The 23834-nt window shown below is 46.1% G+C and overlaps 2 protein-coding genes across 10 annotated transcripts in view; one reads left to right on the top strand and one right to left on the bottom strand.

The window, feature by feature from the left end:
• Positions 1–3084: 3084 nt before the first annotated feature.
• ATF1 (activating transcription factor 1) overlaps positions 3085–23834 on the top strand; it is a 31690-nt gene continuing 10940 nt past the window's right edge. Inside the window, exons 1-4 of one of the 9 annotated variants that reach the window (XM_083598955.1) lie at positions 3124–3393; positions 15391–15464; positions 15751–15801; positions 17084–17206. In XM_083598955.1, the coding sequence (XP_083455081.1) occupies positions 17084–17206 (123 nt within the window). In that variant the 5' untranslated portion in view covers positions 3124–3393; positions 15391–15464; positions 15751–15801. Of the gene's footprint in view, positions 3394–5347; positions 5371–15205; positions 15257–15390; positions 15621–15750; positions 15802–16999; positions 17207–23834 lie in introns of those variants that run through there. The other 8 variants (XM_083598953.1, XM_083598952.1, XM_083598949.1 and 5 more) reach the window with 8 other exon arrangements.
• LOC310755656 (transmembrane protease serine 12-like) overlaps positions 14054–23834 on the bottom strand; it is a 38876-nt gene continuing 29095 nt past the window's right edge. The window contains exons 5-6 of the mRNA XM_083598912.1: positions 15206–15254; positions 14054–14189 (exon numbers count right to left, since the gene is read on the bottom strand). Coding sequence (XP_083455038.1) covers positions 14128–14189; positions 15206–15254 — 111 coding nt within the window. The 3' untranslated portion in view covers positions 14054–14127. The remainder of the gene's footprint in view (positions 14190–15205; positions 15255–23834) is intronic.

The following is a 23834-nucleotide window of genomic DNA, read 5'->3' as shown; positions in this document are numbered from 1 at the left end:
AATTACCGCCCAGTCAGTCTGACATCAATACCAGGGAAGATTCTGGAGCAGATCATTAAGCAAACAGTCTGTGAGCACCTAGAAAGGAATGCTGTGATCACCAATAGTCAGCATGGATTTCTGAAAAATAAGTCATGTCAGACTAACCTGATCTCGTTTTTTGACAGAATTACAACCCTGGTAGATGAAGGGAACGCAGTGGGTGTAGCCTACCTTGATTTCAGCAAGGCATTTGACAAGGTGCCCCATGATATTCTTGTAAAGAAGCTGGTAAAATGCGGTCTTGACTATGCTACCACTCAGTGGATTTGTAACTGGCTGACCGACCGAACCCAAAGGGTGCTCATCAAGGGTTCCTCTTCATCCTGGAGAAGAGTGACTAGTGGGGTGCCACAGGGTTCTGTCTTGGGCCCGGTCTTATTCAACATCTTTATCAACGACTTGGATGATGGACTCAAGGGCATCCTGATCAAATTTGCAGATGACACCAAACTGGGAGGGGTGGCTAACACCCCAGAGGACAGGATCACACTTCAAAACGACCTTGACAGATTAGAGAACTGGGCCAAAACAAACAAGATGAATTTTAACAGGGAGAAATGTAAAGTATTGCACTTGGGCAAAAAAAATGAGAGGCACAAATACAAGATGGGTGACACCTGGCTTGAGAGCAGTACATGTGAAAAGGATCTAGGAGTCTTGGTTGACCACAAACTTGACATGAGCCAACAGTGTGACGCGGCAGCTAAAAAAGCCAATGCATTTCTGGGCTGCATCAATAGGAGTATAGCATCTAGATCAAGGGAAGTAATAGTGCCACTGTATTCTACTCTGGTCAGACCTCACCTGGAGTACTGTGTCCAGTTCTGGGCACCACAGTTCAAGAAGGACACTGACAAACTGGAACGTGTCCAGAGGAGGGCAACCAAAATGGTCAAAGGCCTGGAAACGATGCCTTATGAGGAATGGCTAAGGGAGCTGGGCATGTTTAGCCTGGAGAAGAGGAGGTTAAGGGGTGATATGATAGCCATGTTCAAATATATAAAAGGATGTCACATAGAGGAGGGAGAAAGGTTGTTTTCTGCTGCTCCGGAGAAGCGGACATGGAGCAATGGATCCAAACTACAAGAAAGAAGATTCCACCTAAACATTAGGAAGAACTTCCTGACAGTAACAGCTGTTCGACAGTGGAATTTGCTGCCAAGGAGTGTGGTGGAGTCTCCTTCTTTGGAGGTCTTTAAGCAGAGGCTTGACAACCATATGTCAGGAGTGCTCTGATGGTGTTTCCTGCTTGGCAGGGGGTTGGACTCGATGGCCCTTGTGGTCTCTTCCAACTCTATGATTCTCGGATTCTATGATATGTGCTGCTTGCTTCAATGAATCAAAAGCAAGCAGGCCTCAAGGCTATACAATTTCATTTAACTTGATTGACATGTATGCCCCTATCGTCAGATTTACTACAGTAGCAAATCAGTAGATTTGGGTGGGACAAGTACTTTATAAGCACACCAGAAAGCATTGTGTCCACAGAAGTACTGCAGGCAAATGTGCTATTAATATTATTATTTTCTGGCAGGAGTAGGAGGCTGTCAAATATGTAGTCAAAATATGGTTTATGTGTAGAAAATATTAACTTGAAAATCATCTTATGAACTGAGAAATAATCCAATTCATTTGCAAATACATTTAGTTAAAAAAATATGCTGAATTCAAGAAACATTTTTCTTAATTGTTTATATGTTTAAGGAAGAAATCAAGATAATATTAAGCTATACATAGAAGAAAGCCTCCCTTTGTAACAGCTTTCGGGTAATTATTTTGAGAAGTACTCGGTGCTGAATTCACCTATTGCATTAAGGTCAAGATGGAGCAACGTAATTTGACGAGATCTGAATAAGATAGCAGCAAATACCTAATAACATCAACGTTTCCTTGTTTCTTACATTCCCAGATAGTTCTAGCTAGAATTACAACATACAAAAGTCAAGCCAAAGCGAAACATATTTGCAGGTAACTTATTGCCAGATAATGGCAGGCAACTATGGGGCAGCATACTAGGCCTTCTCTAGCACTGCTTACGGAGGAAAAACAAGAACCCTATGGCTGAGGTAGTGTTTGCAGAGAAAACATTTGCTCAGTTTAGGAATCAAAATGGTTCCAGGTTGGTCTTCCTGTGTTGATCTATGTACGTGCTTGGTTGGTACACTTATGAACATTACCACATATCTAAGACTATGGGACGCAGGTGGCGCTGTGGGTTAAACCACAGAGCCTAGGACTTGCCGATCAGAAGGTGGGCGGTTCAAATCCCCACGACCGGGTGAGCTCCCGTTGCTCAGTCCCTGCTCCTGCCAACCTAGCAGTTCGAAAGCACATCAAAGTATAAGTAGATAAATAGGTACCGCTCTGGTGGGAAGGTAAACAGCGTTTCCGTGCGCTGCTCTGGTTCGCCAGAAGCGGCTTAATCATGCTGGCCACATGACCTGGAAGCTGTACACTGGCTCCCTCGGCCGTTAAAGCGAGATGAGCGCTGCAACCCCAGAGTCGGTCACGACTGGACCTAAGGGTCAGGGGTCCCTTTACCTTTAAGACCTCAAAATTCCTATCACACCTTCCATGTTAAGGAAATAATGCCCAATCAACCCCATGCTTTCTCTTGGCTCAAACAAACACGGATAGGATCGCGCTGCAACCCTGTGCTCTTATTTATTCGCTGGAATCAGCCTTTCCTTAAGAGAGCCCAGGGCAGTGCAAAGAATAAAGTCGGCATATAAATTTAATAAAAATTCTGTGAGCCGCCCTAGGATCTCTTAAGGAAAGGCGGCACATAAATTCAGTAAAAATTCTGTGAACCGCCCTGGGTCCTCTTAAGGAAAAAGGCGGCATATAAATTCGATAAAAAACTTTTTAAATTAAAATACATTTGTTCCTAGGCGCGCGATAACTGGCGGGGCTGCGCAGCTTCACGACCGCCAAGATCTTAGCAGCGCCCTGAAAACTCTACCGCACGCGCAGCCTTGTCGCTCTATACTCCGAACGCCCGCGCCTCGGTGGTTTCCCGAGCGCTCGCGCAGCGGCTGCTCTAGGCTTCAAGGAAGGCGGCGGCTCTATCGTCAAAGGCGGCAGCCCTCTCTAGCTCTGGCCTCCGGCGCGCTCTATCGTCGCAACCCGCCCACCCCGAGCTCCAGAGCGAGAGGGTGCGTGTCTGAGGGAGTGCGTGCTTCTTCTCCCTGGCGGGGCCTACTCCCGACAATGCTGGCGGCGGCTCTGGCTTCCCTGAGGCGTTAGGGCGGCGGCGGCGCCTCCGCCTCCGCCGCCTTCCGTCCCCCCCCCTCCCCTCACGGGCGCCGCGTGAGGCCGAGGCGAAGCCGGCGGCGGTGTCGTCTCTCTGAGGTAAAAGCGGGCGCGACCGGCGGCGACTCAATCAGGGCGCGAGGCGAGGCGGACGCGGCCGAATCAACGAGCGCGAGGGAAGGGAAGGAGGGCGGGCGAGAGAGCGAGCGGGTCGGGGAAACGCCTCGGGAGGAGGGAGAGGCGGCTCGCGGAAGCCGGGCGCTCGCGAGCGGTTCCCGTTCGAAAAGGCGCTCGCGAGGCGGTTGGGATTTGGCGGGAGGGAGGGCGAAGCGCCCTCGCCCGTCTCCTGGCGCCCCGGCGGGAGGCAGACCTTCGCCCGCCGCAGCTGTTGCACAAGCGCCGGGTCTCACCCGCGGACGCCTCGCTCGCTATGGGCGAGGGCTCGGCTTCCCCTCAGGCTCGCCCGCTTGACGGCTGCTGCTGCTGCTGCTGCCGCCTCCTCTGGCCTCCCTCTCCTGTCAGTTGGCGAGAGGGGGCTTCGAAAGCAAAGATATTATTATTATTATTATTATTAGGCGAGGGGGGCTTCGAAAGCAAAGATATTATTATTATTAGGCGAGGGGGGCTTCGAAAGCAAAGATATTATTATTATTATTATTATTATTATTAGGCGAGGGGGGCTTCGAAAGCAAAGATATTATTATTATTAGGCATGGGGGGCTTCAAAAGCAAAGATGTTAATAATAATAATAATAATAATAATAATAATAATAATAATAATAATAGTCGGAAGTTGGGAAGCAACCAAAACCTTCGCACAAGTCTCAAGCAAGCTTTCGACTTGCAGGCGTTTGGGTTGCACTTTGATAAAAGATGCGTTTGCCGCCTTATTTCCAGCCAGGTTTGCCCACTTGAATAAAGTATTTGGGGTGGGTGCGCGTGTTTGTGCAGGTTAACCCCCGCCCTGCATGACCGATCGCAAGATTGTGGCACACGCACCACCATTTGAGTGACAACGCCCATCAACTTTGAGGGGAGCTCGGCTCCCTCCGATGTTTTATTGGTGCGGGGAGCGGGGCAAAGAGACCTCGGCTCCTTGGAGTTGGCTGCAGTGAACGCCTGTATACACTTTTTAAGTACCTAAAGCGAGTCACGTGATGGGCTTAATCTTAAACGGAAGGTCGGCTTCCTTGGTGCTCAGGTGCAACTTCCGCAGTGCTGTGTGTCGTCTGTGTGTGTTTGTGTGTATTTAGGTGGATCCTTAAGATATGCTTTTCCAAAGGAAGGCTCGCCTGGCATCAACTCCGATTGTCTTTTTTTATTTCCCCCAGGCTTTAAAATTCTATCTGTAAAGCTGTGCTGGGGATATATTGTTAAAATATTTATATCCTGCCTTTTGAACAAAATGTTTAGGGTAGTTCACAGACGTCAAATTACAATGACTGCTGCTTTTATTCTGCTGTTCGTTTTAGATGTGCCTGAATCTGCTGATTTTACTGGTCCTTAGTGGGTTTTGGGAAGCAGCTCTAGAAAGGTGTACAGCTGTAATGGTATATTGAAAGGGAGTGTGTGAAGTTGTAATGTGAAAACAGTGGCAGACAGGTGTATGAAAATGAATCTCATACATGTATTCTGGATAGATAGGCAGAATTGGCTGCAGTTTCTAGCTCACCATATACTCTGTGCCAAACCAAGGCTTGTGAAATAGCTCTGAGCTTGTTGAAGATAATCAAAAGAGAACCTTTAAATAATCTACTCTAGTTCGCCCAACTTTTGGGGGCTACTTGTATTATGTCTTTCAAGGGTAATTCTTGTTCATAATTGTTTTAAAGAGATAATGTAGAGCTGTAGTGATCTAAAATGAGTGATCCAAATAAGTAATCTAAAATGCATTGCAGGGGGTTGGACTAGATGATCCTTAGGGTTCTTCCAACTCTACAATTCTATGAAAGGGATGTTTGCAGTTTCTCTTTTACATCACTCATGAAATAATTGTACCTTCTTTGACTGAGTTAATTGCATGTTCATTTTCTTTTAATACAGGCCACCTTGGAGGCCTGTTATCAAAATGGAAAAGTAAGAAGTAGTTTTTAAAATAAATAACCTTTGGAGGCAAAAAACCCCCACCCATTGATGCTGCATTATTAATTAATTAATCACATTTCTAGGTTACCCATCACTTGAGTATCACTGGGTGGTTTACAATATAAAAGCACAAAAATACATACCATAGTAACAAACAGTAATAACCCTCCACATTTTAAAAGGCCATAGATTGTTTAGTTAGCCAAAGGCCTGGGAGAAGAGGAATGTTTTTGCCTGGTGCCTAAAGATATGTAACTAAGGCACCAGGCAAGCCTACCAGTGGACAGCATCCCACAAACAGAGCCACCTCAGAAAAGGCTTGCTTTGTATAATTGGTTGTTAATTTGTTTGAAAATCAATAAAAAATAATTGCCAAAAGGAAAAGGCCTGTTTTGTGTTGCTGCTCTCTGGACATCTTGCAGAGGGGACACACAAAGAAGGGCATGAAATCATTATTGGAGGGTCCAAATTGATTCAAATGGGGAGAGGCAGTCCTTGAGATCCATTCTGAACATGGTAGGTATTTTAAATATATCACTCTGGACATCATTTTAGCAGAATCATGACACCTCTCTCTTCCTTCAAATACTTTAACGAAACCCACATTTTGGTATTTAGGGCTTTGACAACCATCTCTTGCTATTCTTGCCTTCATCCAAGGATAGGGAACCAGTAGCCTTCCAGATGTTGAGCTGTAGCTCCCATCATGCCTGACCATTGGCAATGCCGTATAGGGCTGATGGGAGTCCGAAGTCCACCAGCATCTTGTCACAAGTTTCCCACTCCGGCTCTTCATCTTATCTTGCCTTCCTCACTATTGAAATGTTAGTTATAAATTTATTGGAGCATGGACTATTTCTTTGGATTATGTTGTTCTGTAAAGTGTGCACATTGGTGATGCACTATAAATAAACAATAGTTTTACTACTACACCCGAGTGCTTACTAGATACTTTTACAAACAAGAAAATAGATAGATTCCTCCCCAAGGTGGTTTAAAATTTACAAAATGAAAAGGGAGGGAATGTGTAAGCAATAGTAAGCCCAAATCTAAAGTGGTAATTGAAATGAGTTTTAAGTTGTAGAAGCTGTTTTAAAATGAATGATAATAAATTAATGAAGAGTAAAATAAGAGAACAATGGTATGTTTTGAGCATTTCTTAAAAGAGAGCAGAATAGGCTTTTCATAAATTATTATTCTAATAATTTATATCACACCTTTCCACAAAGGTTTTGCTTAAGTCAAATAAAACAGAAATTCACATAAGAAAGCACAGTAATCAAACTATTAAAGTCAGATTATCAAATTATTTTATAAACAGTGGCAAAAAAGAGGACAGCCTCGATCAGTACATTAAACAGCAACAGAATCAAAAGCTGGTTTTACTAAGTTCAGTTGCCAGTGGAGCACAAATAAAGAAGAATATGATGTAAACTTTCAGGGCAGGGAATCCACATAGAAAAAGCTCTCTGCTAACCTTGCTTCAGAAGGCATTGGAACACATAAGAGGAGTGCAAGAGGTTTATGAAGAGAATGACTTACATAGAAGCAAGAGCAAAAAAGAGCAAGATGTTTAACTGGAATAAGAGGTCTTGGGTTGCCCAAGGAGTTTTTGAAGAACCATGAATTTAGACTGGAACATTAGTGTTAGTTTACTGTGGTGTACATGTAACCAGATGGTAAGCTGGTTATCTATAGTGTGCTCCTAAAGCTGCAGAATTGTAAAATTCGCATTGTATATTTGCAGCCAGCCAGTTTACCAAGTGGCTGCATGGATACTGTGCATTGCTAACTCTTTGTGGCTTGGTAAAGATGGGACAATATAAGCTGTGCGTTCAACTAGACTTAGCTGAGTATATGTGTGACACAGCTTTAGAAGGGGGCATAGTGTGGGACAGGTACAGTTTGCTGCTTGGCTGCTCTTTAGGTGCAGTTACTTTCTGCTGCAGGTAGTGGCAAATTACAAGCTTGATCAAAGTTTAAGGTGGTATAGAGAAAGGTCAGAAAGTAAAACATTACATCATCAAGACGATCAAACATTTTATGTGGGAGAAACAAAAGGAAACTTTTAGCAGTATTAAACACAACAAAGAGGAAGAAAGAAAAGTAGTAAGACCTCGTATGAAGGGACAACACAAGTACAAAGGGGCAATACCTTTAGCTCCACCCCCATCTTTGTATGGAGTGTGCCAGCTTCCCACTTGTTCAGGTGTAACTTCTGACATGGAAAGCCTTTCCTAGTTGTGTAGGCAACCCACATGATTTAGAAACTTACACAAGAAAAAAAGGCTCCCCACAGCAGAAGTTAGCCCTGAGCACTTGGGAGTATGGCACAAGCTGTATGATGACTGGGTTAGGGTTAAAAGTGAGTCCCTGCAGCCCCTTTGTTGCTCCTTCACATGAATAGTGCCTGGTCAGGGCTACAGTTAGTTGTTAACATTGCCTGTTAGCCTTAAAGGTAAAGGGACCCCTGGCCATTAGGTCCAGTCGTGGCCGAATCTGGGGTTGCGGCGCTCATCTCGCTTTATTGGCCGAGGGAGCCAGCGTACAGCTTCCGGGTCATGTGGCCAGCATGACTAAGCCGCTTCTGGCGAACCAGAGCAGCGCACGGAAACGCCGTTTACCTTCCCGCCAGAGTGGTGCCTATTTATCTTCTTGTACTTTGACGTGCTTTCGAACTGCTAGGTTGGCAGGAGCAGGGACCGAGCAACAGGAGCTCACCCCGTCGTGGGGATTCGAACCGCCGACCTTCTGATCGGAAAGTCCTAGGCTCTGTGGTTTAACCCACAGCGCCACCCGTGTCCCCCCATTAGCCTTACATTTGGACAAAGGTTGTAAAAATATTTCAGATACCCATGCACCAGCAGGCACTTGAGATGTTTACATCCCTGATATAGACTGGACAGTTTGTACAGGTTTCATGATTCTCCAAAAGTACTATAGAAACAGAAAGCTACATTTCTTCGTCTAGTGAGAGCTATGAAGCTCTTCTGGATGATTATCTGTTTCCAGTTTTGTCTGTGTTCTGAAAATTTTGGCTTGATCTAAATATTTTACAGTTGCCAAGAGCTGGGGTGTACGTATGTTTTTCCAGTTGGCTACAGAATTCTCTCAGCATCTAAAGTGGTTAACTGGAATAGTTTCTTTTCTCCTGAAGTATAGTTCTTCCAAAATACCAAAGAATTGGGAACTCTATAACAAGTTAAAAGAAATCTTTGCCACATATATAATAATAGCAAGAGAAGCCTAAGTTTATTAAACTCTTTAAGAAGAAGAATTAAAAGATTGTTCTTTCTCACTTTGTTAGGTTAGTGAAGGCCACAAGTCAAATCCTTCCTTTGGCATGAACTCACTTCATGGCCTTATTTAAGCCACTCTCTCACACTGTTGCCCCCCCACCCTCATCCGTGTGACGGCCTACCTTGTAAGGTTGGGGTGAGGTTACAACAATGTAATGCATGTGAAGCATTTTGAACACTCAAAATTGCAGTAGGCATACTAAGAATTAATAGGGTTAAATTAGAGCAGAAGAGGTGATTCAGAAGTGCTGCAAGATGGTACGTAGGAAACCACCACATTGGGAAGGGTGAATTCACTGCTCTGAAAAACTAATATTTTGGAAGATACTCTTGAAACAGTATTTAAAATAACTATAAGGCTGCATGAAGAGATTGTGGTGCTTCTGTTGCATCAAGTAACTTAATTTAGAAGAGTCAGTCATGTCAACTAATATCAGTAATTCACTATTCATTGTTTGGTTAAATTTTGTTTAGCAAATAATAATAGAATATTTAACTTGCAGATAGATCAAGCCAATATATATTGACTTCTTTTCATCTTAATTAAAAGAAGACTATTAAGCACTACATTTCATTTGTTCATGTAGGAAAGAATTGATTGTGATTAGATAAAACAGGCTTCATATTAGAGATGAATGTCTTGTTTTGCATTGTTCAACGTGGTAGCAGTGATGGTGGTTTTCTAGAAAATTTTCAATCAGAGCATTTTTTTTTTGTAACATCCCATTGCCCAAATCAATTGAGATTTGATTTAGTATGTTTGTTTTACTGATGTTTAAGAAACATCAGTAAAGTGCTATTTTTGTACACAGTACAGATGTCTGAAAAGCTTTTCAAGTAGTTGTTGAGGTGGCGGAGGAAAAGGTGCCACTTTGCTGCCTCAGATCCCAAGCTGGTATATTGAAGAGGCCTGAATCGATCCCATTGCCATCATGTGACAGCAGCATGGCCAGCTCTGTCCTTTCCCATGTTGTAGCTGACCACCACTGGCAGTAGCTTCTACCCATCTGCCACTTGGGAAGGCACATTGAGCTGCCCCTTGCTGGTGGCACTGGCCCATGGAAAGACTGGGCAAAGAGGCACATCCAAGAGCTATATAGCTGCCTGGAGGATGTTGGCATGGCACCCCACCTGCCACTCTTGTTCCTATGCTAAACCAAGCTTAATGCAAGAACAGTTAAGACAATAAGGTTTTGTTGCTTTTGTAAAATCTAGCATAAGAACAGTATATGAAAGGGACTTTCATTTGCTTTTTACCAATTAAGTAATAAACTTGCTTCTTGTGTAATTACATTATGTCGCTCCAATAAAAAAATGCAAGGGTCCATATAAATGAAAATAATGAATTAGGCAAATATCTTGAGAACTGCAATTTTCGTTTATTTTTTGTCTAGGTCAAGAGTTGAATGTGTGAAATAGACATTTTGAGACACTTGCTGTTTTTGTTTTTGTTTTTTTTTCTTTCCTTTTCTCTGATCACCTTTTAACATTTTCATTTATTTTAGAAATTGTCTATGAGGCAGAACCCAGTTTGATTACGTTTTGCCTGTTTTTTTCTTGAATTTGTGAGCACCCACAAAAGTGTGAAAGTAGTATATTGACTCAGCCTGTTCTGACTCAGTTTCTGCCTTTGTTTTAATTATAACTAGGAAGTGACACCCCTGCTCACTTGGCAACCTCCCTAACTCCCACCCCAAAGCACTTCTCCTGCAAAGCCCCTCCACTTCCCATTACTGTACTCCTTGCCAAAGTTCCCTCCCCTTACTCTTTACCTCTGTAGCTTGCTCACACCATTTCGCCACCACTCTTACTCAGTGACCTTGCCTGCTCCGCCCCCATATGTGCCACCCCTCTCATTAGACTTGCCCCACCACCACAAGCGCAGCTTGCCTGCTCTGCTTTGCTGACTCTTCTGCGCTGTCAGCCATCTCACTCAACCCGCAAACCACTGGAAGCCAGACTTGTTCATCCATTGCCTCTCATGCTTGCCTGCTCTGCCCATTTATCTTTTCATTCTGGGAGACCAGCAGGGCTAGTAGCTGGTCACAGAGTTAGGGGAAGACTCCCTGTCTTCTTCCACAGCCTGCCTGCACTAAGCCTCTGTGAGTCTGCACTGCTGTCTGCCACAGCGCATCTTCCTGTTTACTCAACCCTGTTGCCCCTGCAGCTTCTGACACCTCCTTTTCCTAGTCTTCTCACTCTTCTCCCTTTGACCACTCATCATCATCCCACTACCAATCCCGTGGCTCTGAGCCTTCTTCCTCTGGGGGTTTCCCAACTGGTGCCTCCCACCATTCCCTCTGCATCCAACAGGCCCATGACAGGGAGGTATGGAGGAGGTGCGGCAGGTTGGGTGAGCAGCACACAGCACAGGCAGCTAGTGACTTCTAAAAGTGGTTCCAGTCCTACTTCCTCAGTCATTTCCAGAGGGTGATACTTGGAGAGTGCTTTTTCGTCCTGTGGAGACTTCATTGTGGGGTTCCTCAGGGTTCAGTTTTATCCCACATGCTGTTTAACATCTATCTACATGATACTGCTGAGGGGGGTTATCCGGAAATTTGGAGTACATTGTCAGCAATGTACTGATGACACACAGCTCTGCTTCTCCTTTACATCTGCAGGTGAGGCAGTGGATGTGCTGGACTGTTGTCTTGTCTCAATAATGGATTGGATGACAGCCAACAAACTGTAGCTTAATCCAGATAAGACAGAGGCTGTTAGTGGATGGATCCCTAGACAGAACGGATGGGAGGTTGCCTGCTCCTGATGGGGTTAAACTTCATCTGAAGGAGCAGATATGCATCTTGGGGGTCCTTCCAGTTCCATTGCTGTCATTTGAGTCTCAAGTGGCCTCACTGGTACGGAGTGCCTTCCCTCAACTTCAGCTGCACTCCTATCTGGACAGGGATAGCCTAACTGCTGTTGTCTATGCTCCGGTAACCTCTAGGTTAGGTTACTGCAATACATTATATGTGGGTCTGCCTCTGAAAATGATTCAGAATCTTCAGCTGGTGCAGAATTCAGTGGCTAGGTTGCTCACTGGGGCAAAATGGTTTGAACCAATCCTGGCCCGAATGCACTGGCTGCCAGTTAGTTCTGAGCACAATTCAAAGGGCTGGTTTTGATCTATATAGCTTTACGTGGCTCAGGACCACAAGACCTCAAGGACCACCTCTCCCAATATGAATTGATCTGGACCCTTCTTTGTGTGCCTCCTTTGCAAGAGGTCCAGAGGGCAGCAACATGAGAACAAGGCTTTTCTGTGGTGGCTCCCTGCTTGTGGAATGCTCTCCCCCAGGGAGGCTCATCTGGCACCTTTGTTACATATCTTTAGGCATCAGGCAAGAATATTCTTCTTCTCCCAGGCCTTTGACTAATTAAACAGTCTATGGCCTTCTAAACTGAATGGGAGGGTATTGTTTTCGTTTGTTACTATGACATGTATTTTGTGTTTCTATATTGTAATCTGCCATGCAATCCTTGGATAAAGGGCACTACAGAAATAATAATAATAATAGGTAATATAGTTGTCACAATCTTAGCCTGCAAAATACAAACACTGTGTTCTTTGTAGTTGGATGGCGTTATTTTGTGACACCTTTATATCTCATTTTGTGTGGAAGGTTATAGAGATTCCCTGAGATGGAAGAGATATTTCCAGACCATGTTCCTTACAAGCTTTTAAAAGCCTTGTTCTTTCAGTTTGTAAACAATTTGTAATTAGAAAAAGTACATAGTTTTCAAACTCTTTAAGGAACTTCTGTATTGACTTTTTCGCTGATTAAGTCCTTCTCATTGCAGAAGACTGTGGGGCATGTTCCAGAATGCACAGTTCTTGCAGAGCACTGACCAGGCCTATTGTGCCTCATTGTTATACTTTGTGAACAGAGAGGGCACTTTATACAACACTCACAAAACTCCTGGGCAGCTGCACATTGCAACTATTGGTAATGATGGGCTAGCTCCCTTTTAGGGAAGTTTTCCCACTTTTACTGATCTCCTTATTGAGAAACACCAGAGTTCTTTGGAGGATAGTTTGAAAACCATAGCAGTAGAATAGTACAAGTGGAGCTGCAACTGAATGTTGCAGTTTGCAGTGTTCTTGTTCAGTGTTCCAGTCAGCAAGCCGTTGCTGGCTCTATTTCTCTATTACCACCAGCATGTCCCTCACTCCAAAAAACCACTGAGCATTTTACGGTCACTGAGCATGGTCTGATATGATTGGGCTGTGGGGGTAGGGGGTTGTCTTCTTACATTCCCCTCCAAAATATTTTCTCTGGTTCTGCAAATCTTGGCATCCCACTGGGCTGCTGATACCTCCCTCGTTGCTTAGCAGCTTGGTTTTCTCTTTGTAGCTATTATAACTCAACATCTGAGTTCACTTGTAGAATCTCTCTCTCTCTCTCTCTCTGTGTGTGTGTGTGTGTGTGAGAGAGAGAGAGAGAGAGAGAGAGAGAGAGAGAGAGTAGTGTGTGCTAAGTTGTCATTGTGTTCATGAGAGGTGTCTGCTGTTTGATAGCACAATTCATCTGATTAAGAATGGAAAGGCTGAAGTGAAGCTCTTGAGACTTTTTCATTATGGTGACTTGCATTCTTCAGGTTTTAGAACTGAGCTCCTGTGGTTGGTCTCGGCAGGGAAAAATCAATGACTCATATTTCCATTGAGAGAAATGTAATTTCCAGTTTCTCAGCAACAGCTCTTGCAACTATTTCAAATGTTGTGTAACAACATGCTCAGAACTGGCAGATCATCTTTGACTGCCTCAGAGGTATTTTTATTGGAACACTGTCTGTGCATACCTTGGTGCTGTTGACCAGGAAATGCTTAATTGTGCAGCAGGTGTAATAAAATGCACGGCAGTTACATATCATAGATGCAGAAAGTTCTGAAACAAACTAGAATACAAATAACTTGTCCTCCACCACCACTCCTCCCCTATTGTTCTCTCGTGGGAGAAAAAAAACCTGTGGCACAGTTGAGGTGATTTTCACCCATTCTGTTTTCTTCCTGCAAGTCCTCCGTGCTCTGTTCTAGAAATTCTTTTGAGGGGTTCGGGGGGGGGGGAAGAAATCAGAAAAACCCTCTTTCCTTGCCCCAAGGCAAGAGCATCCTGTGCACTGAGTTATGTTCACAGGAGCTCTGTATCCAAACTACTATTATATATGGATTTTTTCATTTCAGTAAAAAATAGAATTTATGAGTGACGAAAGACCATTATGTGACTAATTACCACACTATTGTATCAACTAGGTGTCGCTCACAAGGATATAAAGAAGCGTATTACACAGTTTCAAACTAATGGTCCATCTAGCATAGTGGAAGGCCATTGTATTTCTTGAAGGTCCAAAATTCATGGCAGCAGCATGTCCAGAATACTTGTCAGTGGGCATAATCCAGGGAAGTTCAGTGTACCAAAGTCTCGTTGAAATCAGCAAGATTTAAAATGTTTCAGGCTGCATAAGTTCCATTGCTTTCAGCAAAGTTCAGGGCCTGTCTCTGAATTGCACATACAGTGGTGCCTCGCAAGACGAAATTAATTCGTTCCGCAAGTTTTTTCTTCTTCCGAGTTTTTCGTCTTGCGAAGCACGGTTTCCCATAGGAATGCATTGAAAATCAATTAATGCGTTCCTATGGAGACCGCTTGCCAGGCTGGCGGTGCGGAGAAGGGCTTTTCTCCCCACCGCAAGCCTTCAGGACAGGTACGGGAACAGAGGGGAAGGCGCGCAGCGCTTCTCCTCTGTTCCCGGGGCTTGCGGTGGGAGGAGGGTTTTTCCTCCCCACCGCCAACATTCAGAACAGCATTCTGAATGTTGGCGGTGGGAAGGAAAACCCTCCTCCCACCGCAAGTCTTCAGGACAGCCATCCGAAGGCTGGCGCGGGGAGAAGGTCTCTCCGCCCCACCGCCAGCCTTCGGAGGAGCCTTCCGAAGGCTGCCGGTGGGGCGGAGAGACCTCCTCCCGCCGCCAGCCTTCGGAGCAGCCTTCCGAAGGCTGCCGGTGGGGCGGAGAGACCTCCTCCCGCCGCCAGCCTTCGGAGCAGCCTTCCGAAGGCTGCCGGTGGGGCGGAGAGACCTCCTCCCGCCGCCAGCCTTCGGAGCAGCCTTCCGAAGGCTGCCGGTGGGGCGGAGAGACCTCCTCCCGCCGCCAGCCTTCGGAGCAGCCTTCCGAAGGCTGCCGGTGGGGCGGAGAGACCTCCTCCCGCCGCCAGCCTTCGGAGCAGCCTTCCAAGGGCTGCCGGTGGGGCGGAGAGACCTCCTCCCGCCGCCAGCCTTCGGAGCAGCCTTCCGAAAGCTGGCAGCGGGAGGAGGTCTCTCCGCCCCACCGCCAGCCTTCGGAGGAGGTCCGAGGACAGTGGGGAAGACGCGCTGCGCTTCCCCGCTGTCCTGGAGATTTCCCTATGGGCTTTCGTCTTGCGAAGGAAGCCCATAGGGAAATTCGTTTTGCGAAGCGCCTCCAAAACGGAAAAACCCTTTCGTCTAGTGGGTTTTTCGTCTTGCGAGGTGTTCGTCTTGCGGGGAACCACTGTATTGACAACTCCTGATGCAAGATCCTCTTTACGATGGCTGGCAGACACAACTGTGGGTAGAGCCAAGACAGTAATCACCAACAAGGCAGTATTATTTTATAATGTCCTCTGGCACTCTTTGAAAAGCATCCGTCTCTCTTGGGTAATAATAAACTCTGCATTTTGCTGTCTTTTGGTTTCTTATAGGCTGATTATGGAAGAGGCTTACAAAAGCAACAGTAACAATTCAGCAACACCTCCACAAGCAGCATCTTTACAAGGTACCACGCTACAAGCAGCTCAGCTTTCTCGTGTTTCTCAACAGGTAAAGAAAGCTATCTAAGGTCAGATCCTCTGAGGAATTTTTAAGTAGGTTAATTTGAAATTTTACTGTACAATATTGGGTTGTTTTTTTACAGTGCATTATATTTATATTTGTGTGTGTGTGTGCATACATAATTTCCAGGAATTTGAGCTAATCATGTGTTTCCTGTGTGGAGCTGAAAAATGCATCCATATCCACTAGATATTGACATGTCTCATAAAATCCAAATGTTCTTTCTTTAGATCTTATTCCAGGATCACCTAGGCTGACCGGCTAAGCAAAGAAATGGGAAAGTTGAGCATCTCCATGTTTTTTAACTTAAGAGTTGCTAATTCTGAAAAACTGTCTCCCAGTCACAGAATCATAACAAATCTGCTATAAAAATACTGGTTAATCAGCTGTTGTTTGCTTCAGTATTTTTGCTTCCTACGGCCTTTCTGACCTTAGCACAAAGGACAGGAGCAAAACAAAGGGTGCAGTCCACCAAGCACTGATGTTGTGAAGTTTCATTTTATTGGTGCTTATGCATGTGCTCTGCTTGATCTGAGTTGAAAAGAGCAGAGGCTGTACTTGCTAGATGGCGCTGAAAATTAATGAATTTGGGTTCTGTTGCAGAGTGTCTGAATTTCAGAACTTTCTTGTCAGTGGAAGTCAGAAAAGCACGACTTCTTACAGCATGGGTGGTCAACCTTTTTTTTTGTTGGCGGCAGCGGTGGGGGAGGTAATTTTCTCTAGGGTAATCTGTTGGGAACCATATACAGGCAGTGGACAGATCCAGAGACAAAAGTGTTCTGAATTAGTTATTTTGGAATAACGATTGCCCTGCTTCATTTTTCACCATAGTGATCTCAGAGTAGAATTCCCAATTACAGATGTGCTTATGCCCAGAGCCTGTACATGTATATATGCACAAGACTACCAATCTCAGACAGTTGGGGTTGGACAGAATTACTTTCTCCAAGCCATGAAATGAGTAAAAAGCTTTTACAATATTTATTTATTTATATAGATAAATAATGAATCTCCCAATTGTATAATGAAGAAAAAAACTGGGGGGGGGGGACAAAATCCTTTTTAAAGGTCAAGGAAAAAAGGAGAAAATGAACAGAATAGAGGGAGGTCTGATGGCATGGAGGAATGGGGGCAGTTTCAGGAAGTGTTAGGGCTGCATGAAATGAGGTCAGTGCAAAAGGCTCCCAAGCTGCAGGCTGCCCATCTTTGTCTTAGTTACTGTAAAGCAGAAACGAATAATTACATAAAATAGCCACATTTTGTGATTAGATTTTGAAAACGATCTTACTTGGGCTGAAAATCATGTATGTTTTGAGTGGCACATTACCCCTGAGGACATCTGGTGTGAACTTGTGTTAACTGAGGTGTCTTGATATGATAGCTGGCTAAATGCAACCACTATTCAAAAATGGATATTCAGATGGATATTAAGAAGTCTTGTCTTACTAGAAATTTAGTACTATTCTTCCTCAGTCTCAGTGTCATTAAATGTAGGCGCTTATTGATTTATTGCCTAAATTGTGTTTTTCATGATTTGGCTAATCAACTCTTGATTTGTTTCAGATGTCCCTTAGAGGTCAAACTCCACTGACAGTGGTTCAGCTCTCTGGGGATCAAGTCCAGGGAGTCATTCATACAGCTCAAACCTCATCTGTCATTCACTCACCACAAGGGCAATCAGTGCAGGTACTATTAACTTTCTTTGGAAGTTTTATTGACAGCACCTGAATTTCGCTATAGTGCATTTCAGCCTATTGTGGGGTGACAACAGCAAGCCAGCGAAGCTCCACATCATTATTATGGACTATTATTTTGTCTTATTTATTAAAATGCCTAATGTTCTAAACACCAATTAATTAAAAAGTCAAAACCAAGTCCGGTGGACAACTTCCACTTGTCCAATAAAATTTGCACTCCCTCTATGCCCCCCACATCTAGAGATGTGAAGGCCTGAGAAGAAACTCTAAAAACTGGGGTGGGGAGAGTGATATTGTAAGAAAAAGGAAGTAGCCCTGGAAGGGTTGCATGGGCAGAATGAGGTGTTACCATCCTTCACAGGATTGCATCTTGTGTAAGTGTGAGTAACCCCCAATACGACTTCACTGCTGTTACAGCAATGGGCAGATAAAGCTGTCTACAAACACAGGAAGCTACCTTCACTGAGAGAGACAATTTATCTGTTTAGCTCCGTACTGACTACACTAACTTTCAGTGACTGTTCAGAGGTTTCAGGCAGGAGCGTTTCGCAGAGCTGAGTGGAGTTGCCCAGGGGTGGAACCTGGGACCTGCTGCATGCAAAACATGTGGTCTATTACTGAGCTACAATATATTGTTTAGGAGTGAAAGGAAAAAGTAGTCTTCTTTTTTTGCTCTCCGGAAGCCTCCCTCATATCCTGTTACATAGGAATAAAGTGCTGTGACTGAGAGCCTTAACTTGAGCCTTTTAGTGTTCTATAGCATAGCAGGGAAAGTGGGTTTTTTTGGGGGGGGGTGTAATTTTGTCTTTTTCTCATTATGAAACTACCCCTCCCCCATGAGCCAAAGACTGCATTGCAACATTTTGACATGGCTGATAGGAAGTGCATCAACGATCAGAACTTGGGTGGAGCCAATAGGAGGAACTCTGGGTGGGTAGAACTTTTACCTCATCCACTCTTTGGAGCCAGTAGTTACTATGGCTGGTTGGACATATAAGACCTCACATAAACTAAATGCAGTATTTAAAATCTTCAGGTTTATGTGCACCAATGATTAAAAAATCAAAAACAACACAAAACCAAACAAGAAAAGCTAAAGCTAGTATAGGAAGAAACAAACAATAGAAAATATTTTTCATGTTTTGATCAATTGTGTATGTTTTCAGCTGTCTTGAAAAGCCTTGTAAGCCTTCTCTTAAGGTGTTGTTGGTTATTTATAATAATACAATCTTAGCATTGGAAGAGACCTCAAAGGTAATCTAATTCAAATTGGCTGCAACAGCATCCTTGGTAGATGGCCACCCAGTCTCTGCTTAAAAACATCTAATGAAAGAGAGCCCACCACTTTTCCAAGGCAGCTTGTTTAACTGTTGGACTATTCATGCTATCAGGAAGTTCTTCCAGATGATTAGTTGAAAACCCCTTTTTTGGAGATTTGAACTTATTGGTTTGGGTCCTGCCCTCTCCAGCAACAGGAAACAAATTTGCTCCACCTATACGATAGCCCTAGTTGAAGCCTTAGTTGAAGATAGCAGTAGTATTGCCCCCTAAAAATAATAATTAAAACTCCAATGTTTGTGCATTGTCTGTGTTACATATGTCAAAGATCTAAAAGCAGTCATTTTGTTTCTAATATAGAGGAATTTGTCTTACACTTAGGAGTTCTGTAGGATATAAATGCTGCAATTTCATCGCTGAAAACTGAGGGAAAGCTAGAGCTGCCCCTCTCTCCTGACAGCAGCCTTCTTTTTGTTTTACTTTACCAATATACTTTTGCAAGAGCTCTGTGCCCTGTGGAGCTTTTGCTGCTGCTTCACCAGTTAGCTGTAAATGAAAGACGTTTATTTGGGAACACCAGAAGGACTGTTGACATTTGCCAAACTGGTGAAGTGCGCAGAAAGAATGAAAATCCAAGAGTCCTTGAGACATTCCTGTTTTGTTTCAGTATGTTCTTCCTTCCTTATCTAAATCTGCATATTTTCAGTTTGGAGCCTTGAATATATATCATTACATTGCTACAGGCTTCACTGCAAAATTAGATATTGTTAAAATAAACTGGTGCTGTTCTGATTTTAATGCTTAGCAGACCTGTACCAGCAAAGACCAATCTTTGTTCCTTCCTACATCACACATTCACTTATTCAAACAGAAGAATGATAGACTATTGACTTCTTAATGCTATCACCATTTGCACTGCTGTTAAAACCCACCTTTTTCAACATACCTGTCAGGGAACTGCCATCGGAACTAGAGGAGGAGGCGAGGCTCCACAGCGATGCTGGAGAGGGGCCAAGCAGGGAGAGAGGCAGGTCTCCGGCTGGGGAAGAAAATCAGCGCAGCACCAGGGATAGAGGGGGGTCGATGGGGGAAGCAGAGAGGAGGCTCCAGGACTCTTCGCAGGAGACCAGCGAGGAGAGCACAGGTCCTCCGCTGCCCACACCCACCCTGCGCAGAAGACTTCCGCGCAGGGAAAGTAAGCGGCGACTTGGCGTCAAAGAACTTTTTTGCTGGAAGAGGTTCAAGAAACGCCCACTGACGGATTCTGCTAGCGACTGAACAGCCACGGAGTGGATGGCTGTCCAGACAGAAACGGTTTAACCAGGCAACCTAGCCCAGAGCGGTGGTAACTTATGCACGAGCAACCCCTAAAGCCATTACAGCAATCCGTCAGTCCCTGAAGTTGCTTGTGCGCAGCGACAGGCAGGGGAGCATAATGAGTCAAACCGGAGAAGCCGGCGCCACGGAGCGAGCAGCTGGAGTGCAAAATCTGGTGGAGAAGAACCGAGATTTAGAACAGCATGTGGCTCTGCTGACGGCGAGGCTGGACGAACGGAGGGCTCAGGATACCAAGGTCAGACCCACCCCCATCGCAAGGAAGGTACCGGGGCTGGTGCACAAGTTTGGGGGGAAGCCCCAGGACTACAATGCGTTCCGAACGGAATTAGAGTACGCTTTGGAACTGCAGCATGATGACTTTGCAGATGATGGGGAGAGGGTGGCCTACATTGTGGGGCATCTGGAGGATGGGGCGCGGGAATGGATCAGGCCCCTAATGGCAACGCAAAATGCCGCCTTGAAAGACCTCAGGAATTTTTTTCAGGCAATGAATGCAATGTATTCCAGCGAAGTGGAGCAAAATGTGGTTCGACGGCAATTGATGGGGTGCAAGCAGGGGAGCCAATCAGTTAGAGACTACTGGTCGTGCTTTGCGATGTTAATCCACCGGCTTGGGTGGGATCTGGACGCTGAACCCATTCAGATGTTGTTTGAGGAGGGGTTGTCCCCAACGGTCAAGGACGAGCTTTCCCACGCGCCCCACCCGCAATCGATGGATCAGCTGACCAAGGCTGTGCTTGCGATTGGCGTAAGACAGGAAGCGCGGGCTCAGGAGAAGAGCGAAAGGAGAGGGGAACGTTGCCATGACTACCGCATTCCTGAAATACCGAGGCAGCCTTCCCAACCGGCTGAGCCAATGGAAATAGATGGCGCGCGCGCACACGAGGTTTCAAACTCCACTGAAGGGGGCAAGAGGGAGGGAAAGGATTGGAAAACCAACAAGAAGTGTTTCCTCTGCCAACGGCCAGGACATTTTGCCAGGGTCTGCCCTCAAAGAAAGGCCTGGCAAGGGATGGTGGGAGCTGCTGGCTGTGAGGGGAAGGGGGAAACGGATCAGGCCCAGGGAAACGGCCAAGCTTGGCTGCCAATCAGCGGGGGCAGCAGCCAAGCCAACAACCAATAGAAGTGCCCCCAACCAGACCCTCCCAGGGCAGCTATAGCCATAGAAGTGGTGCTAGAACTCCCAAATGGGCACCCAGTCAAGGTGAAGGGGCTGCTGGATTCAGGCAGTTCCTGCAATTTCTTCAGCAAGAGCTTCGCTCTAGAGCACCAACTCCACCTGCTGCCTCTGGATTTTCCCTTGCAAGTGACAACCATCGACGGCAGGGAACTTCTGGGAGGGGAGGTGATGCACCAGACCCCGCCAATGAGAATGAGGGTTTCCAGGCACACAGAGACCATTGCCTTTCACGTAGCCACACTGTCAGGACCCCCAATAATATTGGGAATGAGCTGGCTGTCACTGCATGATCCAGTAGTGGCATGGCATCAGCAGTCAGTCACCTTTGGGTCAGCTTACTGCTTGGAACACTGTATGGGGGGGGAACCCCAAGGATGACAGTGGCCAGGGTGGCTGGAGTGGCTGTGGAGCCAAAAGGGAAGGTGCCACCCCAATATGCTGACCTGCAGGAGGTCTTCAGCGAGAAGGAGGCGGATAGACTACCCCCCCCATAGGCCCTTTGACTGCCAAATCAACTTACTCCCAGGGGCTCAGCTGCCGGTGGGTAAACTGTATGCCATGTTGGACAGGGAGATGCAGGAGTTGCGGGAATTTATTGACAAGAACCTGAAAAGAGGTTTCATAAGAGAATCAAAGGCGGTGGGGGGCAGTCCGGTGTTCTTTGTGGACAAAAAGGATACTAATAAGCCCAGGCTCGTTGTGGACTACCGGGGCGTCAACCTGGTGTCAGAACCCGTGACCTTCCCAATGCCCAGGATTGACGACATTTTAACACGGGTGAGGCAGGGGAAAATTTTTACCAAGCTGGACCTCAGGGGAGCATACAATTTGATCAGGATGAGGAAGGGGGAAGAATGGAAAACCACAATGTTCACCCCCCTGGGAGCCTTTGAGTACTTAGTTATGCCCTTTGGATTACAGTCGGGCTCCGCCTGCTTTCAAGCTTTCATGCACCACGTGTTGGGGTCCCTGCTGTACAAAAACTGCGTAGCCTTCTTGGACGACGTCTTAATCTATTCTGACAATGAGAAGCAACATGTCAGAGACTTCAGGGAAGTGCTAAAGAGACTGCAGAAGCACCAGTTGTGGGTCAAGCTGGAAAAATGCCAATTTCACGCAAGGGAGGTCGAGTTTCTGGGGTACAAGTTGTCAGACAAGGGCCTAGCTATGGACCCCAGCAAGGTGCAGGCGGTACTGGAATGGAAGGCCCCCAAGACCCGGAAGGACGTGCAGAGGTTCCTAGGGTTCAGCAACTTCTACAGGAAGTTCATCAAGAACTTCGCCCATTTGACAGCACCCATCACAGATTGTCTCAGTAGCAAAAAGAAGTTCGTCTGGACAGAAGGGGCCCAGCAATCCTTTGAAAGCCTGAAGAAAGCGTTCGCGTCGGAAGAGCAGCTCCTGCACGTGGATCTGGAGAAGCCCATGAGGCTAGAGACCGATGCGTCAGACCGGGCCATAGGAGCCGTACTTTTGCAGCCAGGAACCCATCAAGACTGGAGGCCGTGCGCCTTTTTCTCGAGGAAGCTGAGCAAGTCGGAGCAGAACTACACGGTGTATGACCGCGAACTGCTAGCTATCTACGCAGCGTTTCGCCGATGGAGACATCTGTTAATAGGGGCGCAGCACAAGATCCAGGTTTGCACGGATCACAAGAACTTGGAGTACTGGAGGACTGCGCGAGTACTCAACCAGAGACAGACTCGATGGGCACAAGAGTTCTCCAAGTTTTCCTTCGAGATCCGGTATGTGCCGGGAGAGGAGAACGTTAGAGCCGATGCTCTCTCCCGGAAGCCGGAGTACATGGAAGGAGAGGGACCGCCAGAAGCCCGACACGTGCTCCCCGAGGACAGATGGGTGTGTGGGGGAGTGTTAGTTGGGAAACGAGAACTAGCCGGTCTCACCAGGGACGACGAGTTCGCCCAAACTAAAATCAGGGAACTACGGGAAGGAAGGGAAAACCATGGAGAGTTTGAGGAAAAGGAAGGGGTACTGTACTATAAGGGAGCGGTGTACGTACTGGGGGAGACCTTGAGGGGAAGGGTACTCAAACAACTCCATGACAACCCAACAGCGGGGCACTTTGGTCAGCACAAGACCATGCTGCTTGTCACCAGGCAGTTCTGGTGGCCGAGGGTAAGGGAAGATGTACGGGAGTACGTACGGGGGTGCGACCGCTGCCAGAGGGCAAAGGGGGAGAGGGCGGCCCCTGCAGGGTTACTGGAACCTTTACCCACGCCGGGAAGACCCTGGGAGGTGGTGTCCATAGATTTTATGACAGATTTGCCCAAATCAAGGGGGAAGACAGTCATGGTAGTAGTTGATCTACTGACAAAAATGTGCCATTTCATAGCTTGCTCACATGCGGTGACGGCAGAGAAAACGGCCAGATTGTTTGTGGATCACATCTTCAGGTTGCATGGGGCTCCCTCGAGGGTCATCTCAGCTCGCGGGAAACAATTTACTTCAAGGTTCTGGAGGAAGCTCATGAGCTTGCTGCAGGTCGAGGTGGGCTTCTCGACGGCGAGACACCCGGAAACCAACAGGCAAGCGGAATGAGCGGACAGTATACTCCAGCAATACCTACGCTGCTACATCAGCGAGAGACAGAACGATTGGGTAGAGAAACTAGCGCTGGCTGAATTTGCATACAATAACGCTGAACACGTGTCCACGGGAATGAGCCCGTTCATGGCCAATTATGGGTGTCACCCCAGGGCCTTCCCGGGGAGGGGGGAGGAAGGGTGGAGCATACCTGCAGCAGAGCAGTTTGTGGAAGAAATGGAGGCCTTGCACCAGCAACTCCAGATGAATTTGGAGC

Source organism: Podarcis filfolensis (genome assembly GCF_964270895.1).
Source record: "Podarcis filfolensis genome assembly, chromosome: 2".
Lineage (NCBI taxonomy): Eukaryota > Metazoa > Chordata > Lepidosauria > Squamata > Lacertidae > Podarcis > Podarcis filfolensis.
This window is presented reverse-complemented; position numbering and strand designations above follow the sequence as displayed.